General features: G+C 32.5%; 2 protein-coding genes across 2 annotated transcripts; both read right to left on the reverse strand.

Annotated features, from left to right (window-relative positions):
• Window positions 1-476: 476 nt before the first annotated feature.
• Window positions 477-6957, reverse strand: LOC142618234 (peptidyl-prolyl cis-trans isomerase FKBP62). The gene is made up of 13 exons (XM_075791140.1): window positions 6494-6957; window positions 6275-6361; window positions 2912-3172; window positions 2702-2776; window positions 2534-2614; window positions 2256-2450; window positions 2070-2162; window positions 1804-1979; window positions 1566-1688; window positions 1318-1464; window positions 1101-1228; window positions 811-931; window positions 477-717 (listed from the first exon to the last, which is right to left on the reverse strand). Exons 1-13 carry the CDS (start codon window positions 6693-6695, stop codon window positions 667-669), a joined length of 1740 nt encoding a protein of 579 aa, XP_075647255.1. The 5' UTR covers window positions 6696-6957; the 3' UTR covers window positions 477-666.
• A 7470-nt stretch (window positions 6958-14427) lies between these two features.
• Window positions 14428-21498, reverse strand: LOC142619247 (peptidyl-prolyl cis-trans isomerase FKBP15-1-like). Its single transcript, XM_075792309.1, has 6 exons — window positions 21359-21498; window positions 21093-21139; window positions 18490-18552; window positions 16730-16820; window positions 15830-15934; window positions 14428-14776 (listed from the first exon to the last, which is right to left on the reverse strand). Exons 1-6 carry the CDS (start codon window positions 21414-21416, stop codon window positions 14688-14690), a joined length of 453 nt encoding a protein of 150 aa, XP_075648424.1. The 5' UTR covers window positions 21417-21498; the 3' UTR covers window positions 14428-14687.
• Between the last annotated feature and the right edge of the window lie 3475 nt (window positions 21499-24973).

A 24973-nucleotide genomic window follows, 5' to 3' on the forward strand; every position in this document is an offset into this window, starting at 1 on the left:
CCAATACGCCTAGTGCCGACCGATATTGCTCGAAATAGGCCGATACATAACCGATACGGCCAATATTTAAACCAATATAAAACATTAATGTTTCAATACCGATATGCGTAATAGTACAATACATACCAGCCGGTATCGATTCAATATCGACTACATTGGTCCTTGACCTTCTTATTGAAAGAACAATTGTCGGAGGTACTATTTTAGTTTTTAATTAATTGAATACAATTTAACGCAAGGATATAACAATTACTTTACTTTTTCATCCTCCATCATCCCATCTCTCCTACCAAACACTTGGATATAAAGTGTCAAATTATTTTTCCCTCCATTTTTTCTGTCCTTCTCATCTTTTCTTTCCTCTCACCTTTTCATCTTCCTTCAATACCAACTAGAGTAAAAAACTATAAGGAAAAAAAGATCCTAAGGAAAAAAAAAAAAAAAAAAATTCACAACCCTCACAAATAAAACATTAGTTCATCACAAGTTTCTTCTATTAATAAGAGTTCACAAATAAAAATTTATGTCAATAATCCCCAGTACAGAAAATTCATTTCAACCTCTCTATGCAAAGAGCAAGTTATGAAAGGGAAACAAAGAGCAGGAAACCACTAAAATGAGGGATTCACTCTTATAATAAAGAAGTCAAAGTTTGTGTCACTCCATTTATGCCTTGCTGTCTATACTCACTGGCTCAGCTTCCTTAGCTGCAGCTTTCTGCATATATAAGACAACACAAGTTTAAGCAACACAGCCGGCCCCAATATATTCATCACAGCAAGTATGGTAGTAAATGCAGAATTTACTTACATCAGATTCATGAGGCTCCAACTTATTTAGCTTGGCAAACATGTTGCCATAAAACTTGGCCTCTTTCTTATTGTATTCCTTAACCTTCTCCTTCAAGGTTTTGTACTCAAGCTTCACATCCCTATTTCAACATAAAAAAAGCAACAAATCAGAGGGGCGAATGGAAATTTGTGTATATTTAGTCTTATCCCAGTCTTTAATGATCGTGTACAGGGCACCAAATTAATTTTGAACAAGACCTATAACGGTTAGCAATTTTGGACTATTCCAGAAATAGAGATGGCACAAACCTGTTGTCAGGGTCAATCTCAAGAGCTTTCTTGATATCAAATTCGGCTAAATCCAAGTCTGCCAGCTGAATGTATGCCTGAGCCCTTCTGTAAAGAGCCTTAACATTTCTACTCTCAAGCTCTAACACCTGCATATTCACAAGCAATTAGTATAAATGTAATATAGACTAAAAGAAATGCCAAAACACTCCCAAAACATTAAACCAAAGTATATAACCTTGGTGCACAATTTTTCAGCCTCCTTGTAATCTCTTAACTTCAACTTGCAAGCTGCATTGTTCAGATTGCAGGCAACCTTCAATGCTTTAGCCTGCTTTTTGTCCTCCTCTTCAAAGGCTGAGTCATAATCGATGTACTTCACAGCCTACGCAAATGAAAGATGGACTTAGTCAGGGCATATCACAACCAAAAACAGTGATTCAAGTAAAACTGCTTGTCATGTCACAAGCTCCTTGTAATGTGTACCTTTTCATATTTCTTGGAAGCCTTTGCATATTTACCAGCCTTGAACAATAAATTTCCTTCTTCCTTCTTTTTACCAGCGGCTTCAATTTTTTCTGGAGTGTTCATATCCCATGATTCCTTCTCCTAAAAGAAAAACCATTATGATAAATTGAATTCAAAACCCACACAATTTTATAACTTAGCCAAATGAATTTAAAATGTCTTTACAACTGAATCAAAGCCCATGCTTATAACTAACCTTGTCAAAAGATACCATCTCAACCTCATAGGACACAGTAGAGTTGGGAGGAACCACAGCCAACTCCTGCTGGGATTCAGACGACCCAAAAGCATACTCCGGGGCAATAGTCAACAGGGCTACCTCACCCTTCTTCATTGTCATCACAGCTTTATCAAGCCCATCAATAACTTGCTCTACCAACAAATCCAGTCCTCAAGTCAGTCAATACACAGCGCAAAAGTAAACAAAATCAGTAACCAAGAAAGGGTGGCTCCAGTTTTTACCATCATCTGTCTTGAATTCAAACAGCTCATCTCCATCTCCATGGCCTTTCTTTAAAAATACAGTACCATCTTGCAGTTTACCGATCAATTTCACTGCCAGATGCAAAATAATGGAACTCATCAGGAATCATACAATCTGGCATAGGTAAAAGAACAAATTTACTTTTAAAAAATTTTAACACTAACATTTGACAACAGATCCATCGTTTGGACGCTCGTAGCCCTCTCCTTCCTTCAGGATCTTCTTTATAACCTTCTTGTCATCAGTGATTTCTGATACAGTCTTCCATGATACCAATTCAAGAGTTATCTGCAGTGTTGCATTTGGTGGGATTGCACCTTGATCACCAGAAGCTGGGCGACCCTTTTCCCCAAACCCATCTGCAACAAATAGCCAACAAAATAAGAAAAACACAATCAAATACAGGGCTTCCATATAACCAGACTTCAAGAAGACAACTTACATTGTGGCTTCACTGTCAAAAGCACCTTTTCCCCCTTCTTCATTGTTTTAACAGCCTTGGACAGTGCAGAGCAGAAACAACCTGTTCATAAGTGGAAATTAAATTAAATATGCAAAACCAACATTGACCTCAAAGGGTCTTAGTTCTGTAGAAGTACAAGTAACATACCCTCTTTAACGGTGAATTCAACTCCCTCAGATTTTGCAATGAGGGTTCCATCCTCAAGGCGAACTTCATACTTAACTGCAATGAAATAAAGATGGAATTACTTATCAAAAAAAGATATAAAGATGGAATTATCAGTTATAACAATGTCACTTAAAAGAGTACAACAATTGAGAAAAAAAAATTCAAAAAAGTTTAAAAAGTATACTGTACCTAACACTTCATCAAGGTCCTTTGGATTCTCCCATTTCTCTCCTTCAGTGAGAATCTTCTTAAATATTCCACCATCCTTACATATGTCCTTGACACTAGTCCAAGACAGCAGCTCAACATCGAATTGCAAAGTGGCATTTGGAGGAATGGTTGGAGGAGATCCAGACTCACCATAAGCTAGCTCAGGAGGAATGGTAAATAAGGCATTTTCACCTTTCTTCATAGTTTTGATACCCAGATCCCATCCTTTGATTACTTGTCCTGCCATCACAACCAAAAAGAATGTCATGTAAGTTCAAATCTATAATCTTCAACAAGGGCCACCAGTATGACATCATGTAAAAACAAAACAAGGACTAACTAGAGGGGCCAATCTTCATAGACAGCAATTAAATAAGCTGTAGAGTAAAATTACAAGCAATCCTAAAATAATTAAGAGCAGGTATTATAGAGAGAAAGACTATAATGGGAAACACAAAAGGATATACTTCCTTGTATTTTTCTTCACAGAATGGTAATCATTTAGCAACAAAAATAGGTCCGCACATAATTAACTGTGTAATTTTTAACAAAGGCAAAGCAATTTTTAAATCTCTTTCCTCATTTGAAAGAGGTCTGCACATAATTAACTGTTTCCTATAACAGATCATGAAAGAGCTTGATGTGGACTAAACATTGACAAAGGTTTGATAATGTGAGAACATGATTGGAAGATGCCTCAAGCCAGACACATTACCCCTTGAACATTATCAGCTCCAAAGGTACTGAAAAATGAATCCCCCCATATAATTGATCTCTTAATTATTTCTGGGTACCAAAACATCCATCCAATTTGACATGGTCTCATCATATTCCACAGACTTACCTCTTTTTCTTTTTTAATTTTTACTTTCAGCATGTTCCATGGCCTAAGCTCAACCTTCCAATCAATGCATAATATTCCATCAGTGGCACACTGGTATTGAGCCACCACATTTGACTGTACCTTTGCATCTATAGCTTCTCCATCAGTATTCACCAATTATTTTTAAAGTTTTTGTGTGTGTGTGGGGTGGGGGGGGGGGGGGGGGTGTTTAAAATTAGAACACAGACACATGCACACACCAAGCCTAATGAGAGAAAGCAAGAAACGGACATTTACGAAGGAACAAGGGAAAAACTCAAAATTTGACCTAACCATTCACTAATATTGTGCAAAACAATGTATATTGGGCTGTTATCAGCTTTCAATGTTCATGTTGCTGGATTATGCAATCACGCTCATTTATTGGTGCATCATGGCTGGATTAAAGCTAGCATGTACATGAGAAACTGTTCTATTGATCCACCGCCTATCCACATACAACTAAGAAGCACGGACACTACAAAATTCTCAACGTGTCCCGTGTCAGATGAGACACCACTGCATACGTGTACTTAGTGTGTTCTCTAGGTTGGAAAAAATATAATTCTTTTACGTAAAATAATTTTTATATATATGTTTTTAATAGTTGCTATTTTAAAAACTAAAATTACCTTGTTATATCCCCAAAGATGTCGTGTCCTAATTTTTCAAGAATTATCATGTGGTGTCTCATGTTGTCATATGACTCATATCCATGTCTGTATCAATGATTCTTAGGGTGATTGTCCACTTTCAAAGTAAGCACAGGTATCAGAATCCAGCACAACCACTCGTTATGGTAATACTTAAAAACTAATGCCACACTCCTAGAATGCCGGGGTATCAACATAAAAATAAAAGGGGAAAAAGCACTTTCTCCCTTTTATGTTTAGGGTAGTTCACAATTTCCCCCTCTATGTTTGAGAAATGAGCAAATACCACCATTACGTTATTTTCTCAGTTAAATCCAATTGGAAGCTTTTAAAGAAATTATTAGTCATACTCATACACCACAAAGAAGAGAAAGTTGAGAATTGCATTGTTTTCTTGGATTGTATTTGTAATCGTTGTGATTCTGTTGGATTTAACTGAGGTATCGGAGTGGGGGTATTTACTCATTTTCCAAACATAAAGGGGGAAATTGGTTGGCTTCCAAGATAAGGGTGGGAATTGTGAACTACCCTTATACTATGGGGGAGGAAGTAGTTTTTCCCCAAAATAAAAACATTGGTTAACCACACAAAATACACAATACTGATGAAGCTTGGAGAATCTGGAAAACTGAAGCAAGCTCTGTCCTTTTTGTCCCATATATTTGCTGTCAGCCCCATCTATCTGAATTATCTTGCGTTCAATAGTACCCTGAATTTTCCTTCACTGGTTAGATTTTGGTGTCTCTTGTACTCACTTAAAAATTCATTTCTTAATTGATTTTACCCTTATCTCTTTCCCTTATTGTTCCTTGGGGGTGTGTGTATGATTTTCCTTTTATTTCCTTTTCAAATTCTTGAAAGTTGAAAAATAGAGTCTTCATTTCCACTGACCCAATATTCTTTGGGACCATAAAAAAACACAACAGATGGAATTTTACTAATAGCTAGCAGAAACAATTCAACTCTACTTTCATCTCATACAACAAAAACCAAGCCTTAACCCTAAAATTTTGGGATCGACTATGGATCCTCAATAGACAAGTTAGGATCAGCCACATGTATTCTTTTCTGCCATTCTATTTGATTTGAAGTAATACTCTTAGCAAATTCCTAATTAAGGATTGTTTTACTAATTCTATTTAATGTTATTTTTAATCTTCCTCTACTCTTTTTGTTCCATCGATTTAAATCACTTTGTTCTCACACAGAGTCTTGAATTTGAAAAATCCTAACAGTTCTTATTCTTTCCTTATTGGCAATTACACAGTTTTAAATCAACTACCTCACCCTCCACCTTGCTCTTAGAGGAGATAGCATTTGAGCTAGAACTCACTCATAAAACATCTCTTTTTCTTTTCTTTTTTTAACATCTTATTTACCCAAAACATGCTATTTTTTATACTTCATAGCAAGGAAAAAATTTCAAACAGAATTCAGAAAGTAACAGTTTCTTATTATAGAGGTACTAACCATGTTTACTAGTACACACCAATTCAACTTCCAATTTGAATACAATGCCTCATACAATCAAAACAATCAGCACCCAAATTCCAAATATAAATAAATAGAATGGTTAAAAAGAACACATGTAATTTTGATATCATTTGAGCTAGAACACAATTCATGAAACATCCCAATACAATTTTTTTTTTTCCTTTTATAAACAACTTATTAACTCAAAAAACATACTATTTATTATTATAGATCTACCAATCAACTTGAACCCAAAACACAATGCTCATACAATCTCAAAAACCAAAACCCAATTTCCAAATTCAATAAAATGAAAAAAAAAAAAAAAAAAACTCAAATCGCTTGTTCACTCACCTTGTCCGAGAGTGAACTTGAAAGGCGTCCCTCTATCACGACTCGAATCGAACTGTGTCCCATCAAGCAAAGTCCCCGTATAATGAACTAAAGTCAACAACAACAACAACAACAAAAAACAAAAACCCATTAATTCAAAAAGAAAAAGAAAAAAACCCAATTCCTTAAAAACCACGAAAAACACAAAACAATCATTATAAAAAAAACAAAATACCCCACCTTCGACCTCGTCGCCATTTTCAGGTGTGTCCCAGTTTTGACCTTCTTTCAAAAGCTTCTTCTTCAACCCTTGTTTACCGATCTCCTTCTCTTCACCGACTTTGAGAATGGGAGGAGTGTCTTCTGGGAGATCGAAATCGTCGACTTCGTTCATGTTCATCATCTCGTCAGCCCCAGTCGGCATTTCGAAGTCCTCATCCATTTCCAAAAAAAACGAAAGAGAGATACGAGACAAAAAGAAAGATTCTAAGCTTACAGAGACAGAGAGAGACTGTGTGTGTGTGTGTGTGTGTGTGTGTTTAGAGTGTGAATCTCAAAGAGGGTGTGGGGCTTTAATGGCGTGGAGAGAGGGACAAGATACAAAGAGAAAGATGGGTTCTAGAGTGTTCGGAGAAAAAGGGTTTAAAGAGTGTAGAAACTAATCAAAGGGTCCGGATGGTTCCAGAGACTACAATGAACGGTCTATATGTTCTGTTTTGGTCTTCAAAATATATATTATTCATTACTATTATTCTAAATTTTTCTTTCAATACATTCTCAAATTCACAACTAATTTCGTACCCATTTTTTTTAAGTCCCATAAAAAAATATTTATAACTAACTTCGTACCCATTTTTTAAAGTCCCATAATTATAAAAGTGACGTCTAATTAATCATAATTTGTCATGTAGTATAATTGTGAAAATGAATTAAATTGATTGCGGTCACATAATAGCTCTAATTTAAAATTGATTTAAAGCCAACCCACTCTAGGACAATTGAAAATTTGAAATGTCCATTAACGTGTAGTTTTGGTTACATAATTTTTTTTTAAAAGAAGTTATTTAAATAAAGGAAAAATTAATAGTCTTATAAATTAACATGTACGCTCTGTTTGTTTTAACAATAATATTTTTCTAAAAAATAAGTCATTTTTTAAAAATTATTTTCAAAAAAATTATCTCATCTTTCAATGTTTGGTAACAATCTTAAATCAGTTGAAAAACAATTTCCAAACTTCTCTAATTTAGCTTTTTCTAAAATAATTTAATAGAAAACAATCTGTAAAATTAAATCATTCTTTTTCTATTGACCAAAAATAGTTTTTATTTGACTCATTTTTTCTGATGTTACCAAATACTAAAAAATCTGAAAAATTATCTTTATAAAATGTTTTTTTATCAAAACAAACAGAGTGATAATGACCAAAACAGATAACTCTAAATTGTTTTAGAGTTAAAATTTTAAAAATAAAATTTTATTTATGAGAAGAGCTAAACTTTTCTTCATTCTTTTTAAGACTAAAATATTGTTTCCTCCCTTAACTTTATAATAAGTTTGGTTTTCATCACTAAATTGGACAATATTGGGTTGAGAGATTGGGATTTCACTAAGCCCTAAGTCAAAATTTTGGGAATATTTTTTTTGTTCCATATGGAAATATTAAGCATGGGCAAGTTAGAACAAAAATGAAATAAAAATAAAAAGAAAGTAGGTGCCTTGATTTGATTTCTTTTTCCTTTTATTAAAAAAAGCATAAATTTAATATGAAAAAAAAAATTACAAAGTAAATGTTGAGAGAGACCCAAAGTATGACAATTGTTTTGCTAAAAATACAAAATTAACAACCTTATAGGTAGGAGAGAGACAACAATACAACTGAAAAAGAACAAGTATCTAGTGCTTTCCAAAAATCCACCTCAAAGCCATGAAAGTCACAAAAGGGGAATTTTAGATGTAGAAGAGAAAGCCCATCCTTGCAGTGATAACACCAATGTTCAGAAGACAAGAGAAGAAAACCATTGGGTACTAGAGCTCTAGCCATGAGAATCGATCCAACTATTTTAGTGCGAATGGGCTTAGATCTGAAACCAGTCCATGGTAGATATGGACCCAAGGAACATAAGAATAGATCTTGGCCATAAAGGGCCAAGGCCTTTTAAGGTGAAATGTTTAATCTATTCTAAGAGGATCCAATTGTAGCATTGCAAGTTTCCAATTGCTGACAAGGAGGATGTGTTACGTTAATGGGTCTTTTGTGTACACCATAGTTTCATGGGCTCTTAAGAGCACTGGAAGCCTTAGTTGAGTTTTGCATGAGCTAGTTTTAGTTCTATTTAGTTTTGCTTTTCATTTTTAGCAGTTTTCCACTTAACTTCGTAGATATGTTTGTATTTAGGAAGCAATAGTTGATGCCAAATTTTTTTGATCTAATCATGGACTTTAGTATGCCAACTACTAGTATTTTCAAATTTGACGATTTGGATATAATTTGATAAAAATTTTAGATACTTTGTTTATTTAGTTGCAAATAGAAAATTTTTTGGATTATAGGTTTAGTTTTACTCGTGTTGATATCAAGCTTAGTCTTAGAATTATCATGTCGATCATGGTCTTTTTTTTTTTTTGCTGAATAAAAAAGGAGGTCTCCGGTGTGGGCTCATCGACCCCACGCCACGTGACGGTAATGGGTAATACCACATGTACCACATGGGCCTTGCTGGGGCTATCGCTCAAACCGCTCCTCTTTAGGTGCAGAACGAGAAGTCCTACCATCAAGTCACATCCCGTGTGATATGTCGATCATGGTTATAAATCTGTAATACGAGTTTGAGTCATGTCACAGATCTCTTTATTTGTAATTATATTCTTAGACTTTGGAATGGGTGCTAGCATATATTTCACTTCGAGGCCCATAGTCCAGCCAAGTTTCTTTTCACTGGTGTCCAGTCTAGGCAAGGTTGAAGCCCAGCTCAGTTAAGGAGTATTCTCAAACCAAAGTTGATTTTGAGTACTGTCATCAAAGAGGGCCTTTATTATTGCTGAAGGAAACACAAAACTTATATATCGTATACTTGTTTTTTTTATAAACCTTATATATCGTATACTTAACAAGCCCATATAGCTCAATCTTATATTGCACTGTCCTAAGAGCCCATTATATCCCACGGGTCACACAGGTCACACAGTCAGTACTTTCAAAAAACAAGAGTGGCAAATAGATATGACTAACACACCCCCCCCCCCCCCCGCCCCCCAATCAATCTCTCCATTTCTCCGACCTATGGTCATATTTCTGCCCCCCAATCAATCTCTCCATTTCTCCGACCTATGGTCATATTTCTGCCTTTAGATTTGTTAACTGGAATAATAAAAAATCTCAGTTCCCTTGCGTGTATATAGGCCTCCTTAATGTTAAGCTTTGTTTTTGGTTTTGGGGAGTTTTAAGTGGGGATGGCAATGAGACAGGGCAGGACTGAAGGATGAGATCTTTACTTTTGTCCTCCACGGTTTTGTCTTATCCTATTCTCGCATTATTTTGCATGATAGGAAAAAATTTCTTACCTCATCCTCATCCCTTGGGGTCCCATGAAATTCCATCTCATCTCCTAAAACTTTACTTTTTATTAATTTGCCCCACAACCTTTACATTTTTTTTAATAAAACTTGTTTTATAAATAAAAATATATTTGAAAGTACAACTAAATTTATCCATCAAATCAAATTAATTTTTAGCAAAGACTAAATAATATTATCCAAGCGTTTAACAAAACAATATCACAACAAAAACAAAAATCTCATAGTATAACAAATAACAAATAGAGGCCAAGAGCCACATTAGGTAGAATAAATAAGCTAATATTGATGTATTTATTTAAATAGTAGGGTTTTAAGGCATGAAAATTTTACAATTATAACTTTTATTAACGCAGGGCCGGGCAAGGCATGGGGTTTTAAAAAGTCTAAATCTATCCCTGCCCCACCACCTTTGCAGGGTAGAGAAAACTAGCGCTAGGCAAACTGGGGTGGGGTAGAATTGCTATTAATATTTATGAGTGAAATGATATATGTGAGTATTTTTGGAGAGAATTTTTATTTTTTAGGTGTTTTTAGCTATGAGTAGTGAAGGTTGGTGATGTAAGTGTGATTGGGGTTTTTTTTATTTTATTGATTCTTGATGCTTGATATTTAGTTGTTGGTTCTTAAATACTGCATAGTTCATGGTTTATAGAAATGAACTTTACCATTACATTTAAAAAAATTTCATCATTTTCAAATATAATTTGTGTTAGACTAGAAGCAAATCAAATTGCAAATATAGAATGTAACAATTTTGTGTAGCTTCATTAGTTACAAAAGGTATCCAGAAGAGTTGTTACAAAATATATCAGTTGTCCAAATTGTTAGATATTCTATTCAAAAAATTGTGTCAAATATGTTGTCCAAAAAATATTGTCCTATAATTGTGCATACGAATGTTATTGCTATTCAAAAAATTGTCCAAAAAAGTTTTCCATCATACTTCAGAATCTTGTATCAGGGTCTTGGGGAAAAAAAAGTACATGTTATTTTTTCTTTCCTAATGTAAATAATTTAAAATAACATAATGTACCTAGTTCAAGGGTAACATTAAGGTACTTTTTTGAAGCATTTTTGTATAACTAAATATGAGATAATCAATAGACAACTCCAAGGGAGAGGACGATAATTGAACATCTCTTAAGAAAAAGCGGAAATAATAAGAAATGGTTAAATTTAAAAAGCAAAGCTAAGGGAAAAAAAAAATTAAACTAGTAGTTTTGAACATACCATGTACCCTAGATGTGTAAATCATCTAAATAAATGTATTACATGTTTTTAGTAAAATCTAGGGTGCAATGGCCCCCAAGAGCATACCTCTGTGTGATTAAAAAAAGCGTAAATACTTTGACAAAATGACAGGTATCATCATTGCATACATCATCTAATTGTAAGAATCCAAGTTTTATAATATAAATAAATTAAATTAGATTAGATGTCATGAAAAAGGAGGGGGGGGGGGAAATGAGAGTAAATGCTATGGGCAAAGAAAAAACCCACAATAATTTCATAACATTCTAAAATTAGCATGCCACATCATTTTAAAATTTTAAATTGGAGATTGTGTTGGGACCTTGTACGAGTTGGCAATGTAATTTAGGAAAGTTACGAAATTATTGTGGTTTTTTGTTGTATCCCTAGCAATACTACAAAAGAAAAAACATTTGAACTTTTTCCCAACTTGTGATAATTTAATTAGATGAGATATAATTAGACATTTATGGGAAGAAATTAGGTGTGTTTATTATTGTACTTTTGGATTTCTTTCCTAATAGTATTACATTTAATTATGAGAAACAAATTAAAAAATAAAAATTAGAAGTTATTTTTTTTATAAACAACTCAAAATCTATGAGGACAATGTCATATAATTTTCTTGCTATATATGTAAAATTTTAAAATTATGCAGATAATTTTTTTAATTTATTTTTATTTAAAAAAAAACTTTTGAGCTTTAAAAAAAAAAAATTGGTTTGAGTAATGTAAAGGACACAATAAAAAGAATGTCATAGCATTACTCAACAATTGTGATACATTTAATTAGATTAGATATAATAAATTTCTCTAAAAAAAAGATTAGATATAATAAAATTAGATAAGATTAAATAGATAAAATATATTCTTTTCCTTACCCTAGATGAATTATGATATTTGGTTTTCCTATTTCTTGTAGAACTAAGACTCTGTTATACCTTTTTCGGATGCGAGTAGGTGAAAATCTCTTTTATAAATGCTCTTTAGGAGGAGATGGTGATCATTAAGTTTTTATCAAGTTAGTTTCAATTGAGAGGTTTTGTCCTATTCTTTTGCCTACTAGTCTACAATTCTTGTAGAATTTAGCTTTTGTGGATCAGTTGTAGTTAGTGTGTTACATATTTTGCTTCTACACTCCTACGCTGCATCAAATGGCCAAGCTTTCTTTTTTCCATCTATTCCTATTTGTTTTCCTTGTTTTTACTGGTAAGGTTTTTTTTTTTTTTTTTATAAAAAAAAAAAAATTAGAAACTAAACATCATGAACTTTATTAATATGTTGGTATATGAGAAGTTACAATATTTTTTATGCTTAGAGGAACAAATTCTATTTAGACTAAGAGTGTTGGTATATGAGAAGTCAATAAATAGCCCAAGGCTTGTATTTTATTTTTTATATGCTATATTAATACTAACCTCCTCACTTATGCAAAACACATGTTGCTGTGTGAGTGGCTTTGTTTTGTTTTTTTTTGTTTTTTTTTGTTTTTTTTCATTTCATTAGTTTGAATGTAACATTTTTTGTTTTTGTGGGTGAATGTTGTTGATCTTGTTATCATTTTTTGCAGTTGCAGTTATGGTGCCCGAAGCCCATGCTGACCCTGCACTATGTAGAACAATATTGAATCCCAATGGCTGTGACCTTAGCCACTGTAGAGAGCAGTGCTTTGAACAGTTTAAAGGCACTGGAGAGTGCAACGAGAAAACAGGTGGCCTTAATCCTACTTTTTCTTGCGGTTGTTTCCACGCTTGTGGCCCCCCGGCATCAACCTAAGAATTTTTGCATATGTAGTCAATAAAATTGTAACCACTTCTGTCCATGACACAGTCTAGAAATCCATGGACTGATGGACAGAGAGAGTTTTGTCTAAAGATTAGACACAGCTTCCTTTGAATAATATAAAAACTTTCGACCAGAATTTTATATGAAACATTTTTAATTTTTTACCCAGTTATGGCATTTTTAAAGATTGAAGCAATTTTTTTTTTTCGTTCAAGTTTATGGCATTGACGTGCTAAGTGAAATATTAGAGAATTGAAGGTTGGAGATCTTCTTGTTATATAAAGAGATCTGTGACATGACTCAAACTTGTATGACAGATTTTTAACCATGATTGACATGATAATTCTAAGACTAAACTTGATGTTAAGACGGGTAAAATTAAACCTATAATCCAAATTTTTTTCTATTTGCAACTAGATAAACAAAGTATCTAAATTTTTTTCTCAAATCATATCCAAATCATCAGTTTTGAAAATACTAGTAGTTGGCATACTAAAATCCATGATTAGATAAAAAAAATTTTGGCATCAATTATTGCTTCGTAAATACAAACTTATCTACAAAGTTAAGTGGAAAACTACTAAAAATGAAAAACAAAACTAAAACTAGCTATGCAAAACTCAACTAAGGCTCCCACTGCTCTTCCATAATAATTACATAAAACTTGCTTACTACTAAAACAATTTCAAAAAGGGTTGGCTAGGGAAAAAAAAAATTCTTAATAAGGTGGTTAGGTGGCATGAGAATTTAGAAATAATGCATATAAACCAAACGTTTCTTAATGATAATATACAACTTGTTATATTTTTTTTTTCTTAGAAAGTAACCAAGTTGGAATTAAAAAATAATAATTAAAAAAATTTATTCACATTTAAAAAAGCCACATTAATTTATCACAGATATATTTTTCAATGGAATTTCAATTTCAAGTTCCATGAATATAAACAAAATGTCTGGAACAGACTTATCATCCTCTAAATTTTTGGATGTATCTTATAAATTTTTTGACAATTCTAATTTGATATATTTGGATGTATATTATTTGTTAGTACGGGATTATACATTATTGAATGAAAGCTTTGCATCTTTCCAATTGGTTATTGATTAAAGAGCCTAGTTGTCCAAGGACCTCTTTGATATTGGAAATACTTACCCATAACACAACAGGTCATTATGCCATTATTTTAATTTCTTTGAATAAAATCCTAACCTCAAATTCCAAAGTAGATCCAAGCTATTAATGTAAGACATTAATTGGCACACTCCTAATTTCTAACCATTATTTAAAAAACAAAAACTACAATATGAATTTATTTAAAACAAGAAAGCATGAAATTACAAGTTTTTACCTCATTAAAACAAAATTGCCATGAATTGTGGATCTTATTATGAATTTAATTAGCAGGACCCATAATTATGTGAGGGAGAGTAATATACATTTATGGTATTTTGAGAGTATCCAATAAAAGTCGATTGTAGACAACTAGGCATTAGCACTCATCTCTAAATCCCTCCATGTTGGTAACCAAAAACTCCCACTATAGTGGGGATACTTATGCTTCCAGATAAATCTCAAAATGTTCTTATATATGGAGACTAGTTTAGGCAGACACTGATCACAGTTGAAGCATGAATACTTGTTATCCAAACTAAGAAATAAGAAAAATAAAATGGCTTGCATAGAAATGCTTCCATTTCAAGATAAATAGACCATCTAGTCACTTAACATTCAAAACCATAGTCTGATGGAATAGACAATCCGGTGGCACAAAATTAAGATATCAGGGACACCGAAACTGCTAATAAACAATTCTTCTGCCTACAGCTCATCATCATTTGTTTTCTCATCGCTTGATGGTTTTCCATTCACTGCCACTAGCTCTGTTTCAAAAATTAGTGTTGCACCACCTGTAATTTTCAGATAAATACACATTAGCTCATATTGAACAATAATGTATAACACGTATAGTTTCACATAAGAGACAAACAAGACAAGCAACTATACAAATTCAACTTTTTATTGTTTTTTACTAAATTATGCTAATATTAAAATGTACTGTGAATAGAGCTTTGGAGGCTAAGTCAAATCCAAATACTCTCTTAGCTTCCTAAAGAAAAAGTACTGCCAATATTGAGAAGAAAAAAAATTAGAGGAAAAGAGAAAATAAAGAGAGAAAAGAGCTGCTGTGGAAGGAGAGCAAACTCTTGCTGAAACATCTTCCTTCTCTTTCTCCAAGAAACTCTTATTAAGGACCAAAGGTAGATGAAAAGAGTAAAGAACTAAAGTTTTCTACAAGTGTCTTTCCAAGAAAAGATAGTACTTTTCTTTTTGATAGCTACTAAATTTATGTTCTTTCTCTTGTAAACACGAATTAAACCTTCCCACATGCATACGTTAATGAAACAAAAAAAAAAATGATAACTTTTATTATCATTTGCTAAGTGTTTTCTTTCTTGTATTGCCTTTCATTAAATGTTTAACCATAAGGATTTTTCTTAATTAGAAGTACAATCCTACATTAAAAAAAATTATAAAATTAGTTATAAAAATTTAATGCCTGTCAAATATGTGGCAGAAATTTGTCTCCTCAAGTTTGAAAATTAGAAAGAAAAATTATTTCGTGTGTGTGCGTGTGTATATATATAAATAAAATTGTTGCTCGATTGAAATTACAAGGCAGCTTATTTATTTATTAATTTTTTAAAGATATCATAGTTGTCTAGCTATTCCCATGAGACACCCCAGAAAAATCATAGAATGATAGTGTGGTAGATTAGACCTAGGACCTCCGGGTATATGTCCATCCCAGGCCAATATGAGCCCATCAACAGGGTACCCTCGTGGGACAGTATGAAAGATTACTATATCAGCACTCAATCTTGATACTGTTAAACATTAATTTTAATTGTATTGAGTAGCAAAATGTTTAGAGTATAATACGAAATGAGAGAAAATGTTACCTGGGATGGTTGGTGGAGAACCCTGGTCCCCATAACCAAGTTTTGAAGGTATTTTCAACTTCCTCTTTTCGCCTACACACATTCCCAACAATCCTTGATCCCACCCTGAAAGAAGAAGTTTTTCAACCACTAGAAACCTCCATGCAAAATATCTAGCAGCTGTTCAACATTCACCATGATGTGCCAAGTGTAAATAAAAGACGGGCCTCGTTACATACATATGTCTGCTTATAGTTTTGAACCACCATAATTGAAAAGAAAACGAAGCTTAAGCCACAACTGAGCCATATGTACATTGAAATGCCATTAAGTAGATCCAAGTGGCATACAGCTCAAAGTCAGCCCAACTTAGATATAAAGCAATCGCCACCAAGTTTTTATTTATTTATTTAATAGTTACAATAGGGAAGTGGGGATTTGAACTCCGAATGTCTCCATGAGGTGTCAATTGAGCTACATGGCTCTTGGCAATTGTCACAAAAGCTAATTATTACAATGAAGCCTTTGGACTCTCTCTCTCTCTCTCTCTCTCTCTCTCTCTCTCTCATATTAAGGTCTTTATACTGCATTAAATACCATTTAACAGATTTCAAGGGGCCTATAAATCATTGGTCTTCATTGTAACTTATAGATTTAACAAAAATTAGATTCCATGATAATGAGCATTACCACCAACCCTTGTAATACAGCTCTCTCTACCCTCTGAATAGGGTCTGGATTCAAATCCCTGTTTCATTGCCCATTTTTGCACTCTAGATAATTTTTATTGAAGTTTAATTCATCACACTCATATTCATGCACACGCATGCATGAGCAATTTTAATGCTAGACCTAGGTAATTGCAATGACTGAAGAACAACCAGTACTTAAACAGTACATGGTCGTTAATGCACCACATACCTTTTATAACTTGACCAGACCCAACCTCAAACTCAATTGGAGAGTCCCTTTCAAAACTAGAGTCAAAAACAGTTCCATCTGTGAGTGTTCCCTGCAAAATAAAAGTAGAAACTATAATGCACTTATAGAGTTACAACTGAACCATATAGCAATTTAAAATAAATTCAGCTAATATTTTACCTTGTAACAAGAAAAAGTTATCTTGTGTGTGTACATATATGTGAAAGTATCTATGCATATGTACAAGATGTACTTAAATATTTCTGGTGACATTCAAGGACAATATAGTTCTTTTCATTCACTGGACAAATCCAACCCTTCCTATATTTTCCATAATGACATGAACAAATTTAACTGCTACAAGTACCAAATTATATTAAGGATATATACACGGAACAATTTAATCAACACGAACAATGAGGCAATTAGGCCTCCCCTGCAAGCAATGTCAAAGCAAGGGAAGAATTTATCACTCATACTGAATTACTTTGACTATGTTACTGAAAGCCTAAAGAAAATCAGGGAGTCAACAATAAATGAGAGATCAATCATCTTTAGTAATTAGGGTTTTGCAGTGCAGACTTTAAATATAATGCAAAAAACTTAAATGCATTGATTACTATTGTTTTCTAAGTGGTACTTGCTTTGACACTGGTTTTCTCTTGAGAAACTTAAACATAATTAACTCAAGAATAAAAATTTAATCAACAGCAATACTTCTATAAAGATAAATAAATAATTCACACTCTTTTTAAAAAAATAACTAATTATTTAATTAAGAGGCAACCTAACATAAATTTTGTACTTGCTAATAAGCAATTAACCAAAGTTATCTAATATGATATTCAATTATGAAATTGATTATTCAAATACTTAATCTAAACTACTATAATAGTCAATGTAAATAAGCAATTCATTTAATGGCATGGTGAAGTTGGTGGCAATTGCTGTCATGCTCATCAAGCCAAGCTCCCAAGCCTCTCACTTCTTTTGGCTCTATTCAGGCAGAGATTTACTACCCTTCCATTCCCCCCACTCACTACAACCAAATGCAACCCCACCCTCAACTTGATCATCCTATTGGACGACAACCTACTGCGGTTTGTGTTTAGGTATGTCTTTCAATCTTCAAATTTCTATTTATTTTAGGTTATCTTTGTTTTATTTATTTGCCATGAAAATTGGGGAGGGGGGGGGGGGGGAAGGAAAGAAACTTAGAATGGAGAAACTCAGTTCTAGTCAGTGTTGGTTTGAGAATGCTTCAAATTGAAAAAAAATTGGTTTGGTGTAAAGGTACCTCTCAACACCAATCAAACTGAATCGTGCACACCCCTAATGCACTTGTCTCGCCTGGTTCTGACATATTTCATTGTCTATGAGGAAATAGAGTGGTTTCTTTATAACATTAGCTATAAAATTTGATGATGTTTTACATTTATTCAAACTGTTACAGAGGCTTATTCTTCTTTAAAAACATAACTGAGGTGAATTCTTAACCAGATCAGTTCATCAAATGACTTGTGTCCAGTGAGCAAGCAAGTTACTATTTCCTTACTAATAATTAAGTTTTCCAGACCAGAAGCATCTTCAACAAATGTGGCAACTAGAATTTCAGAACCTTGATAAAAAATAACATAGACCAAGCTGTGAAATGTTCCCATTTTTACTTAAGGATATGTTGATAGACAAAAAATTATCATTTTCTATTGAAACATTTATCACGTAATCAATCATGCAACTAAACCTGCAACGCAACTTACTCGATAGTGTACTTTAAGTCTATCGCCTTTGTGAGACTTAAATTCGCAAGAATCTGGCTTATACTGCAAAAATAAACGATGCAAAGGATTAGTGAGCAGAAAAAAAAATCACTCAAGGAAGACTGGTAAAAGATATAGTGGATTCTTGGCTTTTGCTTATGTACATATGCATGAGCACCTACCCTCCAAGGTTACTTCAAGCATGGAGCCAAAATTGAAAATAGTAATTAATGATCTGTGATTCTGTATAATATCAAAGAGATCATCCCATTGCTACTAATTGCATTTGCATATCCATATCCAGAACATCCAAATGATATATTTACAACAATAACCAAGTCTTAGTCCCAAAATTTATGGGTCAGTTTTATATATATATATATATATATATGTATATGAGGGGTGGTGGGGTGGGGTTCAAACCTTAGTGCCCAAGCACCAAAAGGTGCAGGCACCACTGTGGTATCAGTTGAACCCCAGTTTCAGTTATATACACACACACACACTCCCCCCCCCCCCCCCCCAACCCCACCCCACCCCACCCCACCCCCAAATAAACCCCACAAACTTACATTAAGTGAGCAATAGACATGCACATACATATAAAGCATTTCTAAGTTTTATATATCCTTTTTCATTATGTTTTCCAAATTATCCCTATATAGCCTGCAAATACCAAACCTCCCGAATCATGTGACTATTTTTAAATGTTATTTCAAACTTAGTTCAGACGTTGAAGTTGGAAGAAGATAGTAATTTCACTTTTGGTAGCATGGAGGAATAAAAAAAGTATCAAGTTCATATAATAGAACCATAAACATCTTAGCATGACTTAATTACCCACCTATAGTCCTTTCTGTTAAAGAGGAGAAAGAAAGAAGTTGTACATGTTCTTCATAAGAGGACACACAAAACCTTTTAGTTTCATTTTCCACAATTTTTCCACTATTAACTAGATGTTTCTTGGACTTTGAACAGGCATTCCTACATATTTAAATGGATGTGCTATAGACAGTACCATTGCATGGTGCTAGATGAAATTCAAAATAGGTAAAGCAGTTCCAACCATGTATTCTACTCACAAGATATCCATGATCAGCAGAAGTCAAGCTCAAGCCACACAAATTCTCTTTCGTAATTATATTTAAAAAGTATGATAGAGAAAGTACGAAACTATCCTTTTCTAAGAAATTCCAAAGGAATAAATAGATTTTACTAGAAATATGCATATATAAACCTTGGTGCATAGACTTAAATTATAGTGTCAGGTGTAGGAGTGTGTCTAGCAGTTGAACACAAAAGACTTCCTGAGATTTGCCACGTTTTTGGTGTATCCAATGGTCATTCCCAAATCCATGTCAAATTTGAGTTTTTTATTTTATTTTTTATAAGTACGTCAAAATTGAGTTAACAGTCAAATCATTTAGTCTAAAGATGAACGAAGGTCCAAGAACTCCTGGTAAATGTAACTTATATGCTAAACAGGTTAAAGCAATGAATTCTTATATGAGTCTTGAATGGCATTGATCATGACACAGAATCTTCAGTTTTTAAATGACATCCAACCTTTTTGTTATTGGTAAGCTCTAGGTGGAGCTTCAGGTCATGGGTTTAAGACTCATCGGGTGTCTATGAATCTTAAATGGCATTGATCATGACAGAGAATCTTCACTTTTTTAATGACATCCAACCTTTTTTTTTTATTATTATTGGTATGTTTCATAGACACCAGATGAGTCTTAAACCCATGACATGAAGCTTCGTCTAGAACTTATACAAAGAGTAGGTGCAAGTTGAGCTAGAATTCATTGATGACATCTGAACATATTAGATTTGATGCAAAACAAAGTTAGGCATATATCAGGCAATTCATATGGGAATAATACAAATATAAGAAGAATGAAACTTCAAGCAAATATTACAATATAAGTATGCAAGGAGTACCAAAAAAACTATTAAAGTTCCAACAAACTATTAGGTTCTATGGTTATCAACCAATTTTCACAAGGGTCCTTATCCTCTCCTTAATTTCCAAACAAATGATCAAAACCGTCAAAATCCTAGCACATCCTACTTCCATAACAATAGGATCATGGGTTCAAGATTGACCAGCTATGTATATAACTTACAAAAAATAAAGGTCATACCTAGTGTAGAAAGCTCTCACTTTTGCAGGATCTAGAAGAGGTTACCTTACCAATTCAATTATTCAACCCCATTATCCATAAAAAATTTACTGTCTAGCAAATTCTTCACTCTCACATATTTCAATAATTATCTTTTATGTGTCCAATATATGCATCCTCCTTCTCATAGCGTGTGGACTTACACGGTCTAAGAGGGAGGATGTGTATATCGGATAAATGAGATACCTTCACATATGCCATCACAAATCAACACAGGGGAACTTTAGTAGACAACACAAGCACATATTTTCATTTTGTTAATTTTTCAAATTCACCACTAACCCAACATTCCAATACAAGCAAGTCTGATATAGATCATTTCCAGTTACAAACTCAATTCACATAAAGAGTCAGATTCAAAAAATCAAAAAAACAAAAAAACAAAAACAAAAACAAAAACGAAATGAGAAAATTTACCTTGATCCCAATTTGCAACTCAGTGACATCGCCTTTCTTCGCAGAAACTGAACAAGAAAAGAAGAAGAAAAAAATGAACCCATTAATGGAAATGACATTCTTGAAACTATATTAGATCAAAAACCCATATGTATAACGTGAATGTTCAGATCTAATCCCATACCATATAAGACTCACATACAAAAACAAAAGCTAATTACATATAACAAGAATTAAGGCTATCATTCATTCAAAAATGTTGTCTTTCTTTTCATCTATGTACTAACCTAGTGTGGAAAGGAGCAACAAGAGGAACATTGGAGCGGTCAAACTCATCTTCGCCATTCTGTCTCTTGACTCTTCTCTTCGGCTACGCTGCTTTGTGTTCTGTGTTTTTCTCTCTGTTCTGTTGGTTTATATATTAAAAGGTTTTTTTTTTTTTTTTTTTTGGAGATAAAGATATATATTAAAAGGTTTAATTACTCATCCTTTAACAACATTTACCCGATGTTTTGAAATGGTCTTTTGTCCTTCTATGTATTTCATTTTAGTCTATTTACTTTTAAATCTATGTCAAAAATTTCCTAACATTAATTGTTGTTTTGATTTTTTCTATGAGACAAAGTTTAGTTACAAAATTAGTTGTAGACTAAGGTTATAATCTTATTTAATAAAATAAATATTATTATATATTTTAAAATGTTAATAGTTAAATTATATGTTCATTATGCTTTTAATACATATATCAAATTTTGTATCAATTAGATGTTATTTACTGTATGATTTACAATATAAGTTTATATTTTATGCATAATTTTAAACTACAAAAACTTACAATTTATTGATGACATAACTATTAATTTTTAATTTTTAGAAATTTTGCAAGTATGGAAAATATAATATGAAGATGTAACCCAATGGTAAATTTGTTAAAATTCGTCTCCAATAAAAAGATATTGCTTTTTATAATCAAGTCAAAACACATTTTCCTTTCTCATGTGTATGTGCTTTTTTAAAAAATGAAAAGAATATATAATTTTTTTTATATTACTTAAAAAAAGTGTATTGTATGTAGTATAACTTGTATTACCTTCTCTTTAAATTTAAAACTTGCCATAGCTTTTGAAAGGAGTTTGTGGTGTGTTTTTTTGTTAAAACCATTTTTCTTCTCTCTTGTGTGTCTATTTTTGTTTCTCTAAATAAAATTAAAAAAACAAAAAAAACTCTCTTATTCAAAGTTAATTAGAACTTACGTTACCGTCATTATAATTGAATTCTCTAGAACTTACATGTTAATATGAAAAATGGACGATATTTTTCTTAAATATAGATAGTGATACGGGATATGGTACTTAAAGCTTTTTTTTTTTTTTTTTTTTCAAGAAAAATTTAGAAAGCACTTATATAGCTTAAGATATGTGTACTTTTTTTGAGAATCCAAGATATGTGTACTTTGATCTACGAGAAAGTGAGTAACTTTTTTTTTCAATGGTTTACAAGATTTAAAGGGATAACAATTTCTTACAAAAAAAAAAAAAAAAGGACAATTGATCAATGAAGTAGTTAACAATTTCTTTACAACTCTCTCTCTCTCTCTCTCTCTCTCTCTCTCTCATAACAAATCTTTATATTTTAAAATTATGCACAAAAGATGATGTAAAGATTAAAGGCTCATAAAGTATAGTGGGCCGTGGGCCTTGTCCGGGAATGTCTAGTAGTCCGAGGACAAGGTAGGGAAGATATGTGAATCCACACGTTGAGGACGATCCATGACTAGGAAAGTTTAGGAAGGTAGTCCAAGGAGGAGTACCTCCTCGGCTAAGTAAGGCAAAGGTTATGAGGTATGAACTGCCCTCGGGAACAACTTTTCGAAAGATTCTACTGATAAGGATGAGTATCAGAGGAGCATAAGACAAATAAGAGCTGAGAGAAATCAAGGGAAAAGCTGTGTCCACCACATTAAATGCCTTATAGCTAAACTTTTGGCCGCATTAATGTGGAGGTAATACTTGAACAATAACTAGCAGCTTTACAGCTACACCCAAAAATTTCAAGAAGGTACTGAGGGGGCAAGGATAAGAGCGACTAACTTGCCCTACATGTGGAGGGTGGAGATGAAGAAAAACAGAGTATATAATAGAGAAATGAGCCCCTTATGGAAGATTATCAAAAAAGTGGGAAGAAAATCACTGTAGCTCCAAGAATTGGACTTGTAACCCAATTTCAAAGGATATATATATATATATATATATATATAAAAGATCAAGTCTCCTCAGACTTTGCCAAGGATGATTTATTTGAGCATAACCATTTTATTCTTGTTCTCTTTTTGTTTGGGCTCATTATAATTAGTATCTAATTCATTAAAGCCTAATTTCCTAACCCAGTCTTTATAAATTTATTGTACTGGGCTTTTTGGGCCTAAGTCCTTTTCCCTTTAGGATAAGGGAACTAGATCCAGTCCTTACAGATGAGTTTATGGTTCGAATAGTAAATAACATCTTATTGACACAAAAGTTGCAAACATATATATATCCATTGATATAATTTTCAAAATATTAAACTAATATAAACTTATTAGGTGGTGTAACATTTTTTAAATTTATATTTGGTGTAACTAGATCTAGCCCTATATATATGTGGAATTTACACCTACAGTAACTTTAACTTTTAAGAAAGTTACACCACTTAATAGTTTTTTTAGTTGGATGTGCATTTTGAAACATCTATGGTTGGAATTTTTTTTTCTTATACCTTCCATACTTGCAAAATTTAAAGACAATTAGAGATTAATCATTATCTCTCATCTACCAAATATTTAATTTTCAAGGTTATTTTGTATTTTAAAATTATGCAAAAAAATATGAGTTTATGGATCAAATAGTGCATAAATTGTAATATCAAACTAACATGAAATTTAGTGTGTGCGCATTAAGAAGAATGAGAAATTATCATCTAGTAGTAGAAATTTTAAAATATTAATCCAATAAAAAGTTATTAAATGGTAACTATTTCTAAATACAAGTAAAGAATGTATAGCAAATGCGTAAGTGAAGGACATATTGATGATGAATCTCCTAATTTTCATATGATTCAATTTTGTTATCTTATAACTCAACTAGTTGGCACATCCTAATATTTCTAAAGTAGAATCCACGATTCAAATTTCCATTCCCAACTATCAAATTATTAAAAATAAATAAATAATAATAAAAACCTCATATTGTTTTCTACTTCGTTTACAAAACAAAATTAATAATTAAAGAAAAAAAATTTCTTGCAGTTACATTAAAAAGAAAAGAAAGAAGAAGATAATAAATAGGAATCGGTATGGTTTTTTGAGGAAGTTTTTGTATAAGCCAAAGGTTTATGCAAAATTAACACTTTCTTCTTTTACCCCGTTTTGTACAAGTCAAAGGTTTTTTAGCAAGAAGTGTATAAGTCAAAGATTTATGCGAAAAATGTCATTAGCACTTTCTTCTTTTACCCTTTGCTCTTTTTTTGTTTTGTTTAGAATACTAATTATTTTAACACACACACAAGGAGAAAGAGGAAAAAGTTTTAAAGAAACTAACAATTGTATATATCCAAAAAGGTCTCTCTTTGTTTTTCTTGAAACATACATTAATGTATGTTTCCTTAAGATAGTAGATAGGGGTTACTTAAATCTCCATTTCCTTAATTTGTTTACGTTACTTTGACTGCTTTTGAATAAGCTAAAGAGAGAGAGAGAGAGATATATATATATATATATATATATATATATATATATATAAAGAATCCTTGTAATGATGAATTTGTTAACTTATAAGATAAATTAAAATGTTAAGTACAATCAACCTCTTTAATAGCTGCATAGTAGCTTTACAAGATGTGCAAAACCTAGTTTTATTTTAGAGAGT

The sequence above is a fragment of the Castanea sativa genome, chromosome 12, assembly GCF_040712315.1.
Source record: "Castanea sativa cultivar Marrone di Chiusa Pesio chromosome 12, ASM4071231v1".
Lineage (NCBI taxonomy): Eukaryota > Viridiplantae > Streptophyta > Magnoliopsida > Fagales > Fagaceae > Castanea > Castanea sativa.